Source organism: Cricetulus griseus (genome assembly GCF_003668045.3).
Source record: "Cricetulus griseus strain 17A/GY chromosome 1 unlocalized genomic scaffold, alternate assembly CriGri-PICRH-1.0 chr1_1, whole genome shotgun sequence".
Classification (NCBI taxonomy): Eukaryota; Metazoa; Chordata; class Mammalia; order Rodentia; family Cricetidae; genus Cricetulus; species Cricetulus griseus.
In genome coordinates this window covers 21820724-21833728 of record NW_023276807.1, presented here as the reverse complement: position 1 = coordinate 21833728, position 13005 = coordinate 21820724, and the positions used below count along the sequence as shown (strand labels likewise).

Below are 13005 nucleotides of genomic sequence, written 5' to 3'. Positions count from 1 at the left end.
GGGCACATCAATTTGACAGCTGGAAACTGAAGGCAAGTTGAATAAATGCATCCTGACTGTGTGGCAAGTAGGAAAGACGTCTGCCTTCATTTTTAACACATTGGTTGAGGGAGAAAGAATGGTGGAAAAAGAAGCATTTGGGAGTGATATGACACATAGTTTAAGTCCAAACATTTTGCTGTTCCTAGCTGAGGGATCTCGCTATCGCTACCCAGGCGTTTTGTAGTGAGTAAATAATGAACAGGTAGGTATTCAACATAGAATCCAAGAACAAAGTAAAGTAACAAAAATTAATTCGATAAAACAATTTCATTGAACAGAGAGAGTGAAATCCATTTCGGACATTAACAGCAACAAAGGATGGATAGAGCACAGAGCATTCATTTTGCAAATCATTCAATTTAGAAAAAAAAAAAAAAAAACTAAACCCAAAACAGAAAACAACCAACTGCAGAATGAATAAATACCTTAATATATTTTAATCATTATTTTAGTGTTTAATAAATATTTTGAAGTGTAGTATTCTACTATTATTTGGAATATCCATCTATTCTTTCCCCAAACAGTAGACACTTGAAAGTAAAACCTGGCAAAGGAACATCTTAACCACTTAAGACAACAGCCATTTCTGTGAATGGGTTTCTACCATTCATTTATCAATTTATCCAATAAACCTTTGTCAGGTACCTTGTGGTCACTCACTATCCTAGAGTTTGGACCTACACTGTCTGGTATTTATAGTTGCATATTGTTTCACGTTCTTCTCCCACCCCATTCTTCTCACTGATAAGGACTGAGTAGAGTCTTGCTCATGCTATCAAATTCTTCACTACTGATCTGCATTTCCAGTTCAGTTTATGACATGTACTATAAGGAAGTGCTGTTAGATATTTCATTAATACTTTCTTATACTATTCATAGAAATGATAAAATTGCCAATAATGGATTAAGTAAAGTATATTATTAAAAGTAATTTTGCCTGTTTCTTTTTCCTTTCTCCATGTGGCCAATGGAATACGTAACATATTTACTTCTGTATTGAGTTTGTCGCTTTCCCTATACTTCTACATTGCTTTGGAGATGCAAAGAGAATAAGAAGGTTACAAAGGTGATCTCCATCACTTAACTTTAACCAGGAGCCTCTGAGCACCCTTCCTAACTATGTCTGGATCATGCCCCTTTCCTGTCCTTGGCTTGCTCAACCTGGTTACTCTTTTTTTTTTTTTTTTTTTTTTTTTTAAATCGCTAATTCAGCTTTCACAACTCTCCCATCCTTGTAATCTTTGACATCTTGTTCTGGGCTGTCTTTAGTAAGAAAATTTTTAGATCAGAACTGTGCCATACTTTATGTTTCCTTTTAGTAATCCCCCACACACATAGTGCTCCTCTTATCCTGCTGTCTATAACTCAACCCATGTCCTTGTATTTGGAGATGAGCCTGACCCCCTCCCCTTACTGCAAATCCCTGTTACAGCTGCTTGAATAAAAACTCCTCCTTTAGACTTAAAAAGTATAAATGCAGCATATATTTGTCTTTTACAAAGTTAAGATTCTTGCAACTTATAAGACTAATGAGATGGACAATAAACAAGTCAGCAGACTTAATGAGGTAAGTGATGGAGAGAGATACCTCATGTAGGATAAGTAGAAACAATCTCTATGTAAATGTGACTGCTGTTTTAGGATCCTAGGGGGAAGTTTAAGGGTGATATAAATAGCAGGTACAAAAGCCCCTAGGTAATATGACACAATTAGCATCTAGATAAGAAATATGGTTTTAAGTCAAGGGCAGTGAGAGAAGATATGTGAAGAATTTTTTTCAATTGATTGGGAGGCCACTTCAATGTTATTAGCAGGAAAATGACATGACTTTTTAAAATGACTTTCAATATATCATGAAACATAAATTTTAGATTTCTAAGCAGAAAAAAAGGATAATGGAAAATTTCCATGCCGGATACCAGAGTGTCTGGGAGAGAGTGTTATCTGTGGCCAAGAAGAGATGAGATCAAAGTCAGCACATACTAGGAGTCAGAAGGGCTAAAGTGGGCTGGAATGGGAGGTACCATGCTTCATTCATTCTTGGCTTAATTTATTGGCCAAAACATTGTGTCACTGGCCAACTGAGAAATTTTTAGGAAGAGTCTGCCGTTCCTATTGTTCACAAAAACTATGCAAATAAATATGCATAGGCAATAAGAAACAAGAAATGGAATAAAACAGAAACATCTGAGACATATTCAAGGAAATTACTAACATTGACAAGCATGTCAGACTGCATAGTTCTTATAAAAACATAGTATGAAAGTATATTTTGTAAGATGGAAGAGAAGAATGTGATGATTATTTTATTGTCAAGCTGACTACATGCAACTAAGATCCAAAATTGGCTGACACACCTTGACGGATTTTTGCTTAAAAATCATTTGAAGTAGGAAGATCAACTTCTAATCTAGATCCTTTGAGGTGGGAAGACACACCTCTAATCTGGACCACACTGTAGGCTGGAACCCTATATAAAGGACATGGAAGAAAGAAGCCTCAATCTTTGCCTGCTTGCTCTTGCCCTCACTAGCAAATCCATTCCTTCACTGGCATTAGAGCTTATTTCTTTGGGATCCCAGAATTGCTGAATAGCAACTGAGACATCCAACCTCAAAGACTGAACAACTATTGGATTTTGGACCTTCTGTTCACAGGCAGCTATTTTTGGATTAGCTGGACCACAGCCTATAAATCATTCGAATAAATTCTAAACATATATGTGTATGAGAGGTAAAGATAGAGGAAAGGAGAGAGGGAGGGAGATTCATTTTATAAATTCTGTTACTCTAGAGAACCCTGACTAATTCAAAGAGTAGACATATATATGGGTAAGTGATTAAGTCTAGCACAAGGAGATCGTTTGGTAGAATAAGTCAGGCAGATTCTGGGGAAAGGAGTTTCTCAGTTATAATGCTTACTTCTGGATTCACTGTAATCATAATTTATATCTTTAAAATCCATATAATACATAAAAATCATACATCAAAAAATTTAAAGACTCCAACACAATATTATCCCTTGTTGTAATTATTAAAATAAAGATGTAATGGTAGTTAAGTCAGTAACTTTTAGGGGTTCATTTGCTTGTAGCCAGGAAGGAGACATCGCAGCAATGGCAACTCATTGTGACTACTGAATTCTGTCAGAGAAGTGGACAGTCTGCTGAAGAGTGTATTTCCCAGGGAAGTCCAAATCTACTGGGCATGCTGAAGACTTGGTAATATGATATTTGGGAGTCATGAAAAAAAATAGTGTTTGTTGTACAATCCTAAGTAATTAGTGCATCTACATAAAATAGGTATAAGCAATAGTAATTTTGAAGAGATGTTCAGATCATAGTGGTAAGAACAGTTAGTAGATGGCTGGCACTTAATAAAGTTACTCATTTTTTCCAGGGCAAGTAAGGGATAATTAATAGTGCTTTTTGTTCTGTTTCGAACTCAGGTTGACAGACATGCAACAACCATGCTTTAAGCCATAGAGAATAAAATGCGGTTGAGAACTACTGCATTTATTTATCAATCTTCTACAGCTATAGCCATGGAAGTAAACCCATGTAACTCATTTCCCTTGTGACAAAGTACTGTGATGCTAAAGCTATGGCTTTGCAATAGGCTCAGAAAAGCAGCTCAGTAATGCTTTTTGCAGGTATGATTTTTCTCCTCCTGTCAGGCTGGTGTTGCTATCAATGTTATTGAGTGCCAGAGGGGGGAAAGAAAGTCACAGTACAAAAGTACAAAACATGTTTAGAAATTTGAGCATGAACCTTTAACCACTGAGATGTGCTGCAACCAGGAAACCTTGATGATGTGGTCACCTACACAAGACCTGCATTATGGCAACACCTGTTGACATGACGGTGCAGATTAGGGACATTTCATAAGGCCTCGTCTCTAGATGGAGAGCTACAGACAATCAATGACTGCAACAGAGGAATAATCCATCTTCTTCCCCTCTAAGCATATGCCCACTGGTAAGTTATCCAATCCTTCAAAGGCAGTCAGCTCTAAACACATGTCTATAAAAACATCATAAAATAGGCCCAGTAGGTCCTCTCTCTGTCTCTGTCTCTGTCTCTGTCTCTGTCTCTGTCTCTCTCTCTCTCTCTCTCTCTCTCTCTCTCTCTGTGTGTGTGTGTGTGTGTGTGTGTGTGTGTGTGTAAAAGGAACTTATAAATGAGGTCATGAGCATGAGAGGGAGTGGTGGTGGGGATATGGAGGAAGTTAAAGGGAGGAAAGGGTGGAATATAAATGATGTAAGTACAGTATTCATCTAGGAAAGACTTTTTTATTTTTTTTTTCAAGACAGGGTTTCTCTGTGGCTTTGGAGGCTGTCCTGGAACTAGCTCTTGTAGACCAGGCTTGTCTCAAACTCACAGAGATCTGCCTGCCTCTGCCTCCTGAGTTCTGGGACTAAAGTCGTGTGCCACCACCACCCCACTAAGAAAGACTTTTTAATGTATAAAACTTCAAATTAAAAAGCACAAAACACCAAATGAAATGGGTTCTTAGCTTAAGAAATGGATGGATATCTATTATTAAGAATTTCAGTAAATGATTATTTATAAGGATTCCTTGAAATATGATAGTTGTATCTGCATGTAATGTGAAGATGTGGAGTTTTCGCCACAGGAAAAATGAAAGCTGAGGGATGGTGTTATATAGAGCAAATGGACTGCAGGATTTTCATTGGAAAATATATTGTTCATGTGATATGGCATCTTTAAGTATCAGATGGTATAAAATAATATTATTTGTTTAAAAATTTAAGCTATTAATTAATTCATTGTTCCATCTACTGATCAAATCTTATTTCCTAGCAATGGCAGCAGCTGTCACCGGATGATGTCTTTGGTTTTGTGACTTCAGGGTTTGTATAATTAGTAGTGTAGCTCACTGGTATAAGGAAGAAGATTTTGCTGATTATTTTAGAAATGTCAGATACGGTAGTTTTGCTATAGGATGTTTCAAATGAACATGTAGAGGAGACTAAACTCAATGGCTGAATCCTACTTTTCTGTGTGGCCACCTGAAAAAAATTAAGAAACGAGATATCTATTAAAGCTAAATATGTCACATTTCAAAGTTTTTAATAGAGAATGATTATGTAGTTCTAACTGTAGGCTGAGCACTATTCTACTGGTGTGTGCATGATAATGCCTTTGATCCTCTCAGGATGCCAGTAAGCACTAATAATTTTATCATCCCATGTCTAAACAAAGAAACTGAGAGGATAAATAGGCTAGTGTGACATGTAGTTACTCAAAGAGCTGGAATTCGAAGCAGACTGTCCGGCTTCAATGCTCACAAGAATACATTCATAGTATTCCCTCTTATGTCTGTTCTAAGACACTGTTGTTGAATACATTTCATACTAGGCCACAGTCAGAACCACTTAACTATACAATAGAACAAGATCTTATGTTCTGAAGGCTGAATTGGAGAAATTTAAAAATCTTATAATTTCTATATTGCTTAGTATATCACTTAAACTGCAATGGAAATATGTTTATTATTACTTCAGCATTTAACCCAAAGTTCACACACACACACACACACACACACACACACACACACACACACACACACAGAGAGAGAGAGAGAGAGAGAGAGAGAGAGAGAGAGAGAGAGAGAGAACTTTTGGCATCCCAAGGAGTAGAGACTATTTAACATCACTTGACAATGCTCAAAGATATTACATATCCTACTTTTCTTTTTTGGATATTATGATATAATTTCAACATTTTTTTGTGTCTTTTCCTCCCTCCAAATCCTCCCACATACCTCTCCTTGCTTGCTTTTGAATTCATGGCCTTTTTTGCTTAGTTACTGCATGTATATATGCAAAAGCATATAAATAAAGACAATCCCACATGGTAGAGAATTGCCTTGTCCTGAATCCCACAGTACCCAGCTGAGAAAGAATGGATGACAATGTACTACCTTCTAAACTAAGCAAGCTAGCTATTTTGTGGAAAGGTTGGCACAGAAAAATAATGTATTTTAGGATCCATCCCATCAAACTAAATCCACTATACAAAAGTAAAAACCATCAAACCTGGACTGTTTGAAGTCATTTAATGGAACTATTAAATCATTACAATTCACTGTAATGTAGAAAGTAGCTTAGAAGGTGGTAAGCTGGTATACTGAATTTGCTTACTTGCATTCTAACTGAATATTCTGGAAATGATAATCCCTATACTGACTTGACTTTAGGGAGTTAAAAATCACCATTAAAATACCATGCATTCCCTAAGAAGTGTGCCTGTAATTACAAGGTCAGCGTGAATTGTCACAAGTACTGAAATACTTGGCTTGCCGTCAGGAGTTTAGCACTGAAGAACAGGTAATGGCGTATGGCATGATTTAGTGGGAAAATGAGACCTTTTAGTCAAGCATTCAGAATTAAAGTATGATTTTACTGTTTTATAGAATAAAATTGATTTCCTCAAGCTACGTTTTTTTTTCTTCTGGAAATAACTTGCTATAATGCTCTGATCTAGCTAGCCCATAAAGCTGGCAGAAGACTAAATTTTGAATTTTTAACGAAAGTAATTTATGAAAACATTGTTGCCTTGGCCACATCTGGGAATGTCATAATAGCACTTTATTCTTCACAACTAATGGGACTAGAGAAGAAAGCAAACTCTTATTATTTGCTCTTGTTTCTTGGTCATAACTCCTGAATATCTCTGGGAAAATCATCTTATACATATCAACTAAGTAACAAATAAAGCAAATTAATATGCCTTTTCATGATTGGTGGTATGCTTTATAGTCTCAAGGAATTAAGGCATGAAAGAAATAGAACCATTCTTGGTGTGTATGATTGACTCCCACAAGACCATTCCATCCTCCACAGGTCTGGCCTTACTTAAGTTTGGGACTCTCTCAGTGACTGCCAGAACATGTATGCAGATGTCTCTAGGAAACTTCTAGATAGGACTGTTTTATACTGTTACATCAGCAATCTTGTACAAAGAACACTTGGCTATCCTTTTCAATACTGGAGTGTTTGAGATGCTCATATTTCTCACAAGTACATGTCTTTTTCATAAATAATGATAAAGGGGTTATGTTTGAGTTTCCCCTCTACTCAAGTGCCAATTTACATAAGTATGTGATGTCTACAGAAGTACCTCAAACACCTTTCCTTTCACCATTGTCTTAGGTGAGGCTTTCAGTACTTGCCTATTAGACTACACAATACAGTGACAAAGTTTCTGAAAAAGTAAAAGTCAGTAAACAGCAACTGAAAACTTACGCATTCAGTAAGTACTTGGTAGTATAACACATCTTTATTTTCTTAATAGTACTATAGAAAACTAGGCAAGGACCCAAATTGTATCTATCTTAGAACCTCTTAGAAATAAATCTTCTAAAACAAAAGGTGGAACTTATAGGAAGGACAGGTCTTGTTAACTTGACAGGTTCTAGATTCACTCAGGAGTCACATCTTTGGGAACGTCTGTGAGGATGTTTCTAGATTGAATTAATGCAGTGGGAGGACCCTAATTCGGGTGGTACCATCCATGGGCCAGATTACTGGATTGAATGAGAGCGAAAAACAGAGCTGAAACTAGCTTCCTTATTTCTGTTTCCGGACTCTGAATTCAGTGTGACTAGCTAGCTGATGTTCATCCTACTGTGAGTTCCCTTTAGTGATTTGACTGGACCCTCAACCTGAGCTGAAATACACCCTTCTTTCCTTCCTTCCTTAGGTTGCTTGTTACCAGGTGTTTGCCATAGCAACAAGAAAAGAAACTAATGCTGCAAATGCAGTGCTTTCTATACTCTGGTTCTCAGTGTGTTTTGGGTTTTCCTTCTCGGTGGTGTTTTTTATGAGGCAAGGATTCAAAAACAAAAATGAGAGCCAGGTGGTGGTGGCACATGCCTTTAATCCCAGAACTCGGGAGGCAGAGGCAGGTGGATCTCTGTGAGTTTGAGACCAGCCTGGTCTACAAGAGCTAGTTCCAGGACAGGCCCCAAAGCTACACAGAGAAACCATGCCTCGAAAAACAAAAACAAAACAAAGCGAAAGAATGCTTTGAATCTCATGATGGCGTTCCATGCCTGTAATCTTAAAAATCTTTGTATAAAATCATAGGATACTTTATCAGAGGGAACTTTGGTACCAATGCCAAGTGTGTCCACTGAGAAGTGATTTGCTGAGCTAAGGGCACAGCTAGGGTAAAATCTGGGCTTTGTCCTATTCTCTAGATCCCTCACTATTGTACCAGGTACCATAGTATGGTGATATCAAGGTATGTCAGATGCTGCAATTAAACACATGGGTCAATGTCCTGATATAACAAAGGAAGGTGATGGGGATATGTATGGTGCTAGTGCTTAACTCAGTATAGGAAACTTACTGAAAAGGTGAAGACCAACAAAAAAAATGTGAATGGAGATTCCTAAGAAATAAGCAAGGAACTAAATCTGAGGGATGTCAGAAATGTACCAAGGGTAACTCCTGGGTTGTCACTCTTTTTGAAGCAAGTCTGTCAGGAATTGGATTACTTTCTCCATAGTTTCAACAGATTGAGCTTCAACCTTCCTTCCTGCTATGAAGGTCTACTGCACAAAAGATGGATATTCATAATATCTCTTGGCATGGCAAGGATTTCCAAGTCTTCCAGGTATTAGGAAATGAAATAGAGCCTTGGCAAGTATTTCCTTATTCTTGACTCATAAATGTAGGCTATGTGGCCCTTTAAACCACTTAAACAGTGTATAGTAAATGAGAATAGACACCGAGGGAACGGGTCGCCACTTTATAAGCTCCTAGTACAATCTTCATTTCATCAGAAAATGGCTACTGTGTTGATATGAATTATGTATATTTCAAAAGAAACAAAAAATTAAGCTATTGTTCAAATTTCATCCTAACATCTGTGTTAACAATCTTGAAGGAGGGGCAATAATGCTCCAGGAAGCAGGAGAGATATGAATTGAATTCAAAGATGTCAAAAGCTGTAGTTTACTTTAGCTTGAAGAGCTCTTGTATGGGGTGGTAAAGGGATCATTGTTTTCTGGAAGAGTGTATAATCCTAGTATACAGCCTCCCTTCTCTTTTTCCCCCTGTTTACATAAATACCACCCTTCAGACACAACCTTTCCCTAGAGGGAGACATTGGAGATATGGACTGTGAACTCTGGATGAGAATGAAGTTTACTGATTAACACAGGCAGGAAGAAAATGACAATCAAAGGAAAACTTTTAAAAAAAATCAAGCACGACATAAAGATGAAGAAAGGATTGGTGTGGGTAAGGACACACATGAGACAAATGAAGCCCAAGGGAGCCCTGCAATGATGCTAAAAACACTGCTGGAAATTACTTTGTGTAAAACCTACCTTCATCCTTCATTTTGTTTGACTGGGGCTGGTTCTGCCAAGGAGAACCAACTCTAATTGCATTAGATAGAATATTTCAGTGGTAGAAATAAACAGAACATTATTAAAAAGAGAATTAGGCTTATGTCTTGTGCATTAAGGCTAGCCAGACCAATGTCACCTTTGGCCCTGGTTCACCCTAGAAAGAAATAATTTATACAGTAAAAATAAAATGTATTTCAAACCTTTTACTAAGAAAATAACAAGAGTTTTATACTGTTTGGATATATATGAAACAAAATGATTATTTGTTAATCCACTGAAAGAAACATGTATTTGAAGAATAAACAGTTCTGAGCCCTAAAACCAAAGAAGTTCAAAGGTTAAAGGAATGCTGCATAAAAAATGATTAGAGTAGAATTAGAACAAGGATTAGTTCTTTTCTTCCATAAGCAAGAAATAACTTTCCAGAGGGCATTTTGGCAATATATACCAAGGATCTTAAATCAGTTCCTTCCACCTGGCCCTGTGATTTTCTTTAAGAATGTATCCTAAGGAAATAATCATATCAGAAGCTTAAGGCACCTTATAAAAAAAACACAGTGGTATTTACGAGAAACATTCCAGATGCTCAAGAATAAGGAATTTATCTAATAAATTATTGCACATAGATGAATGAACTGTGGTGCAGCCTCTAAAGCCATGTTATGATTTTATGTTATGATTATTTTATACTACAAAATTATTAGTATCCAAATAATAGAATACAATGAACAAATTGAAAAATCCAATGAGTATATCTCAACTACTATGTGTTATTTTTTAAGAGAGTGTTCATCCCCAGTTGGGACGTCTTTATTGCATCCTCATCCCTACCCAAACTTAGGGAAGTTTGTGGGAAAGCAGGAGAATTGGAGAATGGGGAAGAGTGCTGTGAAATGTCTGCTGGACATGACAGATATCACACTCATGAACACAGAGAAGCTGATCAAGACCTGACCTGCACTAGCTCAAGCCAATCAAAATTCTGGCATAGATGGCAAAGAGGCTTTGTAGGCTCCGCCCTTAATAAGGGGCTACTGGCAGTCAGCATATATTCTTATGAAGTCATAAGTGTTCAAAATGGCCATGAATATCACAGTGGATAATATATAATAACAATGACACCTAATGTTGTTCAATTTCTGTCTGAAAGATGTATTTACTGGCGTAACATGTAAACCTATAGTACAATTCAATTTCTTAAAAATGTTAGTTTGTTTATCAATCTACCTGTTTACCTGCACATGAGCTTTGTACAGTCTTGGGAATAATAGTGGGATAACAAACCGAAACAAAGTGGATGGTTGATGCAATATAGTGATTATGAGTGTTTCTTTTCACTTCAAACTTTAATGTTTTCTACTTCTTTTTCCGAGCAATAAATAGAGTGTGTGCATGCATATAGTGTTTGTTGTGTGTGCATTGTGTATGTAGTGTGTGCATGTTAGAATGTTTGTTGTGTGCACAGTGTGTATATTACAGTGTGTACATGTGCATGGTATGTATGTCTATAATGTGTATATAGTGTATGTTATATATGTATAGTGTATGTGTGTGAGCAAGATAAACACAGTAGTACCATATCAGCTTTGCATCACTAAGGTGACTTTTTTAATTTTGGAAAAATCTTTATTAATTTACTCTTACAACAATGATAAAGACTAGAGAGATGGAGAGAGGTTAAGAACATATACTCTTATAGAGACCCAAAGTCTGGCTCCCAGCACCCACACTGGAGAGTTCACAACTGCCTGTAACTCCAACTGCAGGGAATCCAACATCCAAGCACATTTGCACATATTCCCTGACACACATACACATAATTAACAAAATAAATCTTTAAAACAACAACAAATCCATGACTTAAGTAATCCATTACTATGGGAAATAAAGACATATTAGAAAAAAACTTTAATAGGAACTGAGGTTTTAGCTCAGCTAGTGGAGTTCACAATGCCCTGGGTTTGATCCCCTGGTATTTCAATACAGCCCTGGTGTTATATTCCTGTAATCCTAGCATTCAGGGAGTAGAGGGAAGAAGCTCAGAAGCCCAAGGTCACTCCCAGCTATGTGACTAGTTCAATGATAACTAAGGTGGTTTTTTAATTTCTATCTTTCCAATTTTTTTCAATGACCATTATTATTTTTACTTGCAAAAATATTAAATGAAGCACCCAATTTTAAGAACTAGTACATTAAACAGTGAAATATGTAAAAATAGTAATACAGATGTGTAGTCCCAATATGCTATGATTATTAGCATCTAATGAAATGAAGTGTAAACAGTCACTGCTGTGTAATGACATGCACACAGGAGCAGTAGAATGTACAAATCTAGTTTTCACAGTGAGTGGAAACTAGAATGCGTGAGGAGTCGAAGGCTAAAACATTGGGTGAGGAGTTACTCCATAGCTGCAATGCCCACAGCAACATGTGGCTGTTTGGATTAATATCTTAAAATGTTAAAAATTAATTCTCTGTCCAATGAGACAGCTCAGAGGGTAAGGGCCCTTGCTACTAAGCCCAACCATCTGAGATCAATCTCTTGAGCCAACATGTGGAGGGAGTGGGAGAGGAAAGAAAAGAGGGGAGGGAGGGAGGGAGGGAGGGAGGGAGGGAGGAGAGTATTGGTTCTCTGAGTTGTCTGTCCTCTGATGCCAACTTGTGTGTAATGGCTTACACACCTTTTGTAGCCTGGACCCAAAAGACAGTAATGAAGGTAATATTAAGAATCATTCTTCAAGCTGGGCAGTGGTGGCTCATGCTTTTAATTCCAGCACTCAGAAAGCACAGGCAGGAAGATTTCTGTGAGTTCAAGGCCAGCTCCATCTACAAAGAGAGTTCCAGGACAGCCAGGGCTGTTACACAGAGAAATCCTGTCTCAAAAATCCAAAACTAAGAAGAAAAAAAAAAAGGAAATCATTTCCCAACTTTCCTAGTCACATTTCAAGCAATCTCATTTATTGAGCTCCACATATGTTCTATCATGACAGAACATTTCATTGAAAATGATATGTTAGACACAGAATATTATGTATGCCAGAAAGCTTAGGCATTGGGAGTATAAGCACCGTGGGATGGAAACTTATGGAGTGGGCAAAAGACCTAAACAGCTGCAGATGAAAAATGACAAAAGTACTGTTAACAGGGCTGGAGAGATGACTTGGCTGTTGAGAGGACTGGCTCCTCTTTTGGAGGACCCAAGTTCAGTTCCTAGCACCTACATGGAGCCTCAAAACTGTTTGTAATTCTATTCCCAGGGTATCTGGTCTGGTCTCCAAAGTACCAGAAAACATGTGTTATTACATTAGCATAGATGCAGGCAAAACACCCATATACATAAAAATAAATTTTAAAAAGTCCCATTGTCAGAAAAAGAAAATATCTAGTTAAGAAATAAAAAATTGCCTTAGTTGCCTTCAAGGCATTTAACAGTTGTTAATAAAATGCAATGAAATCTGTGGCACAGGAAGACAAACAATTCCATGGGCACCATCACTAGCATTTAAAATTTAATTGACAACACACACAATATTGAAATTGAAATTGAAATTATTTTGGGGCTAATGGTTCAGTTCTG

The 13005-nt window shown here is 37.1% G+C and overlaps 1 protein-coding gene across 1 annotated transcript in view; it reads right to left on the bottom strand.

Annotated features, from left to right (window-relative positions):
• The window catches only part of Col19a1 (collagen type XIX alpha 1 chain), a 298074-nt gene that overhangs the window by 171982 nt on the left and 113087 nt on the right, over positions 1-13005 (bottom strand). The window contains exon 12 of the mRNA XM_027392846.2: positions 9530-9572. Within this exon, the coding sequence (XP_027248647.2) occupies positions 9530-9572 (43 nt within the window). The remainder of the gene's footprint in view (positions 1-9529; positions 9573-13005) is intronic.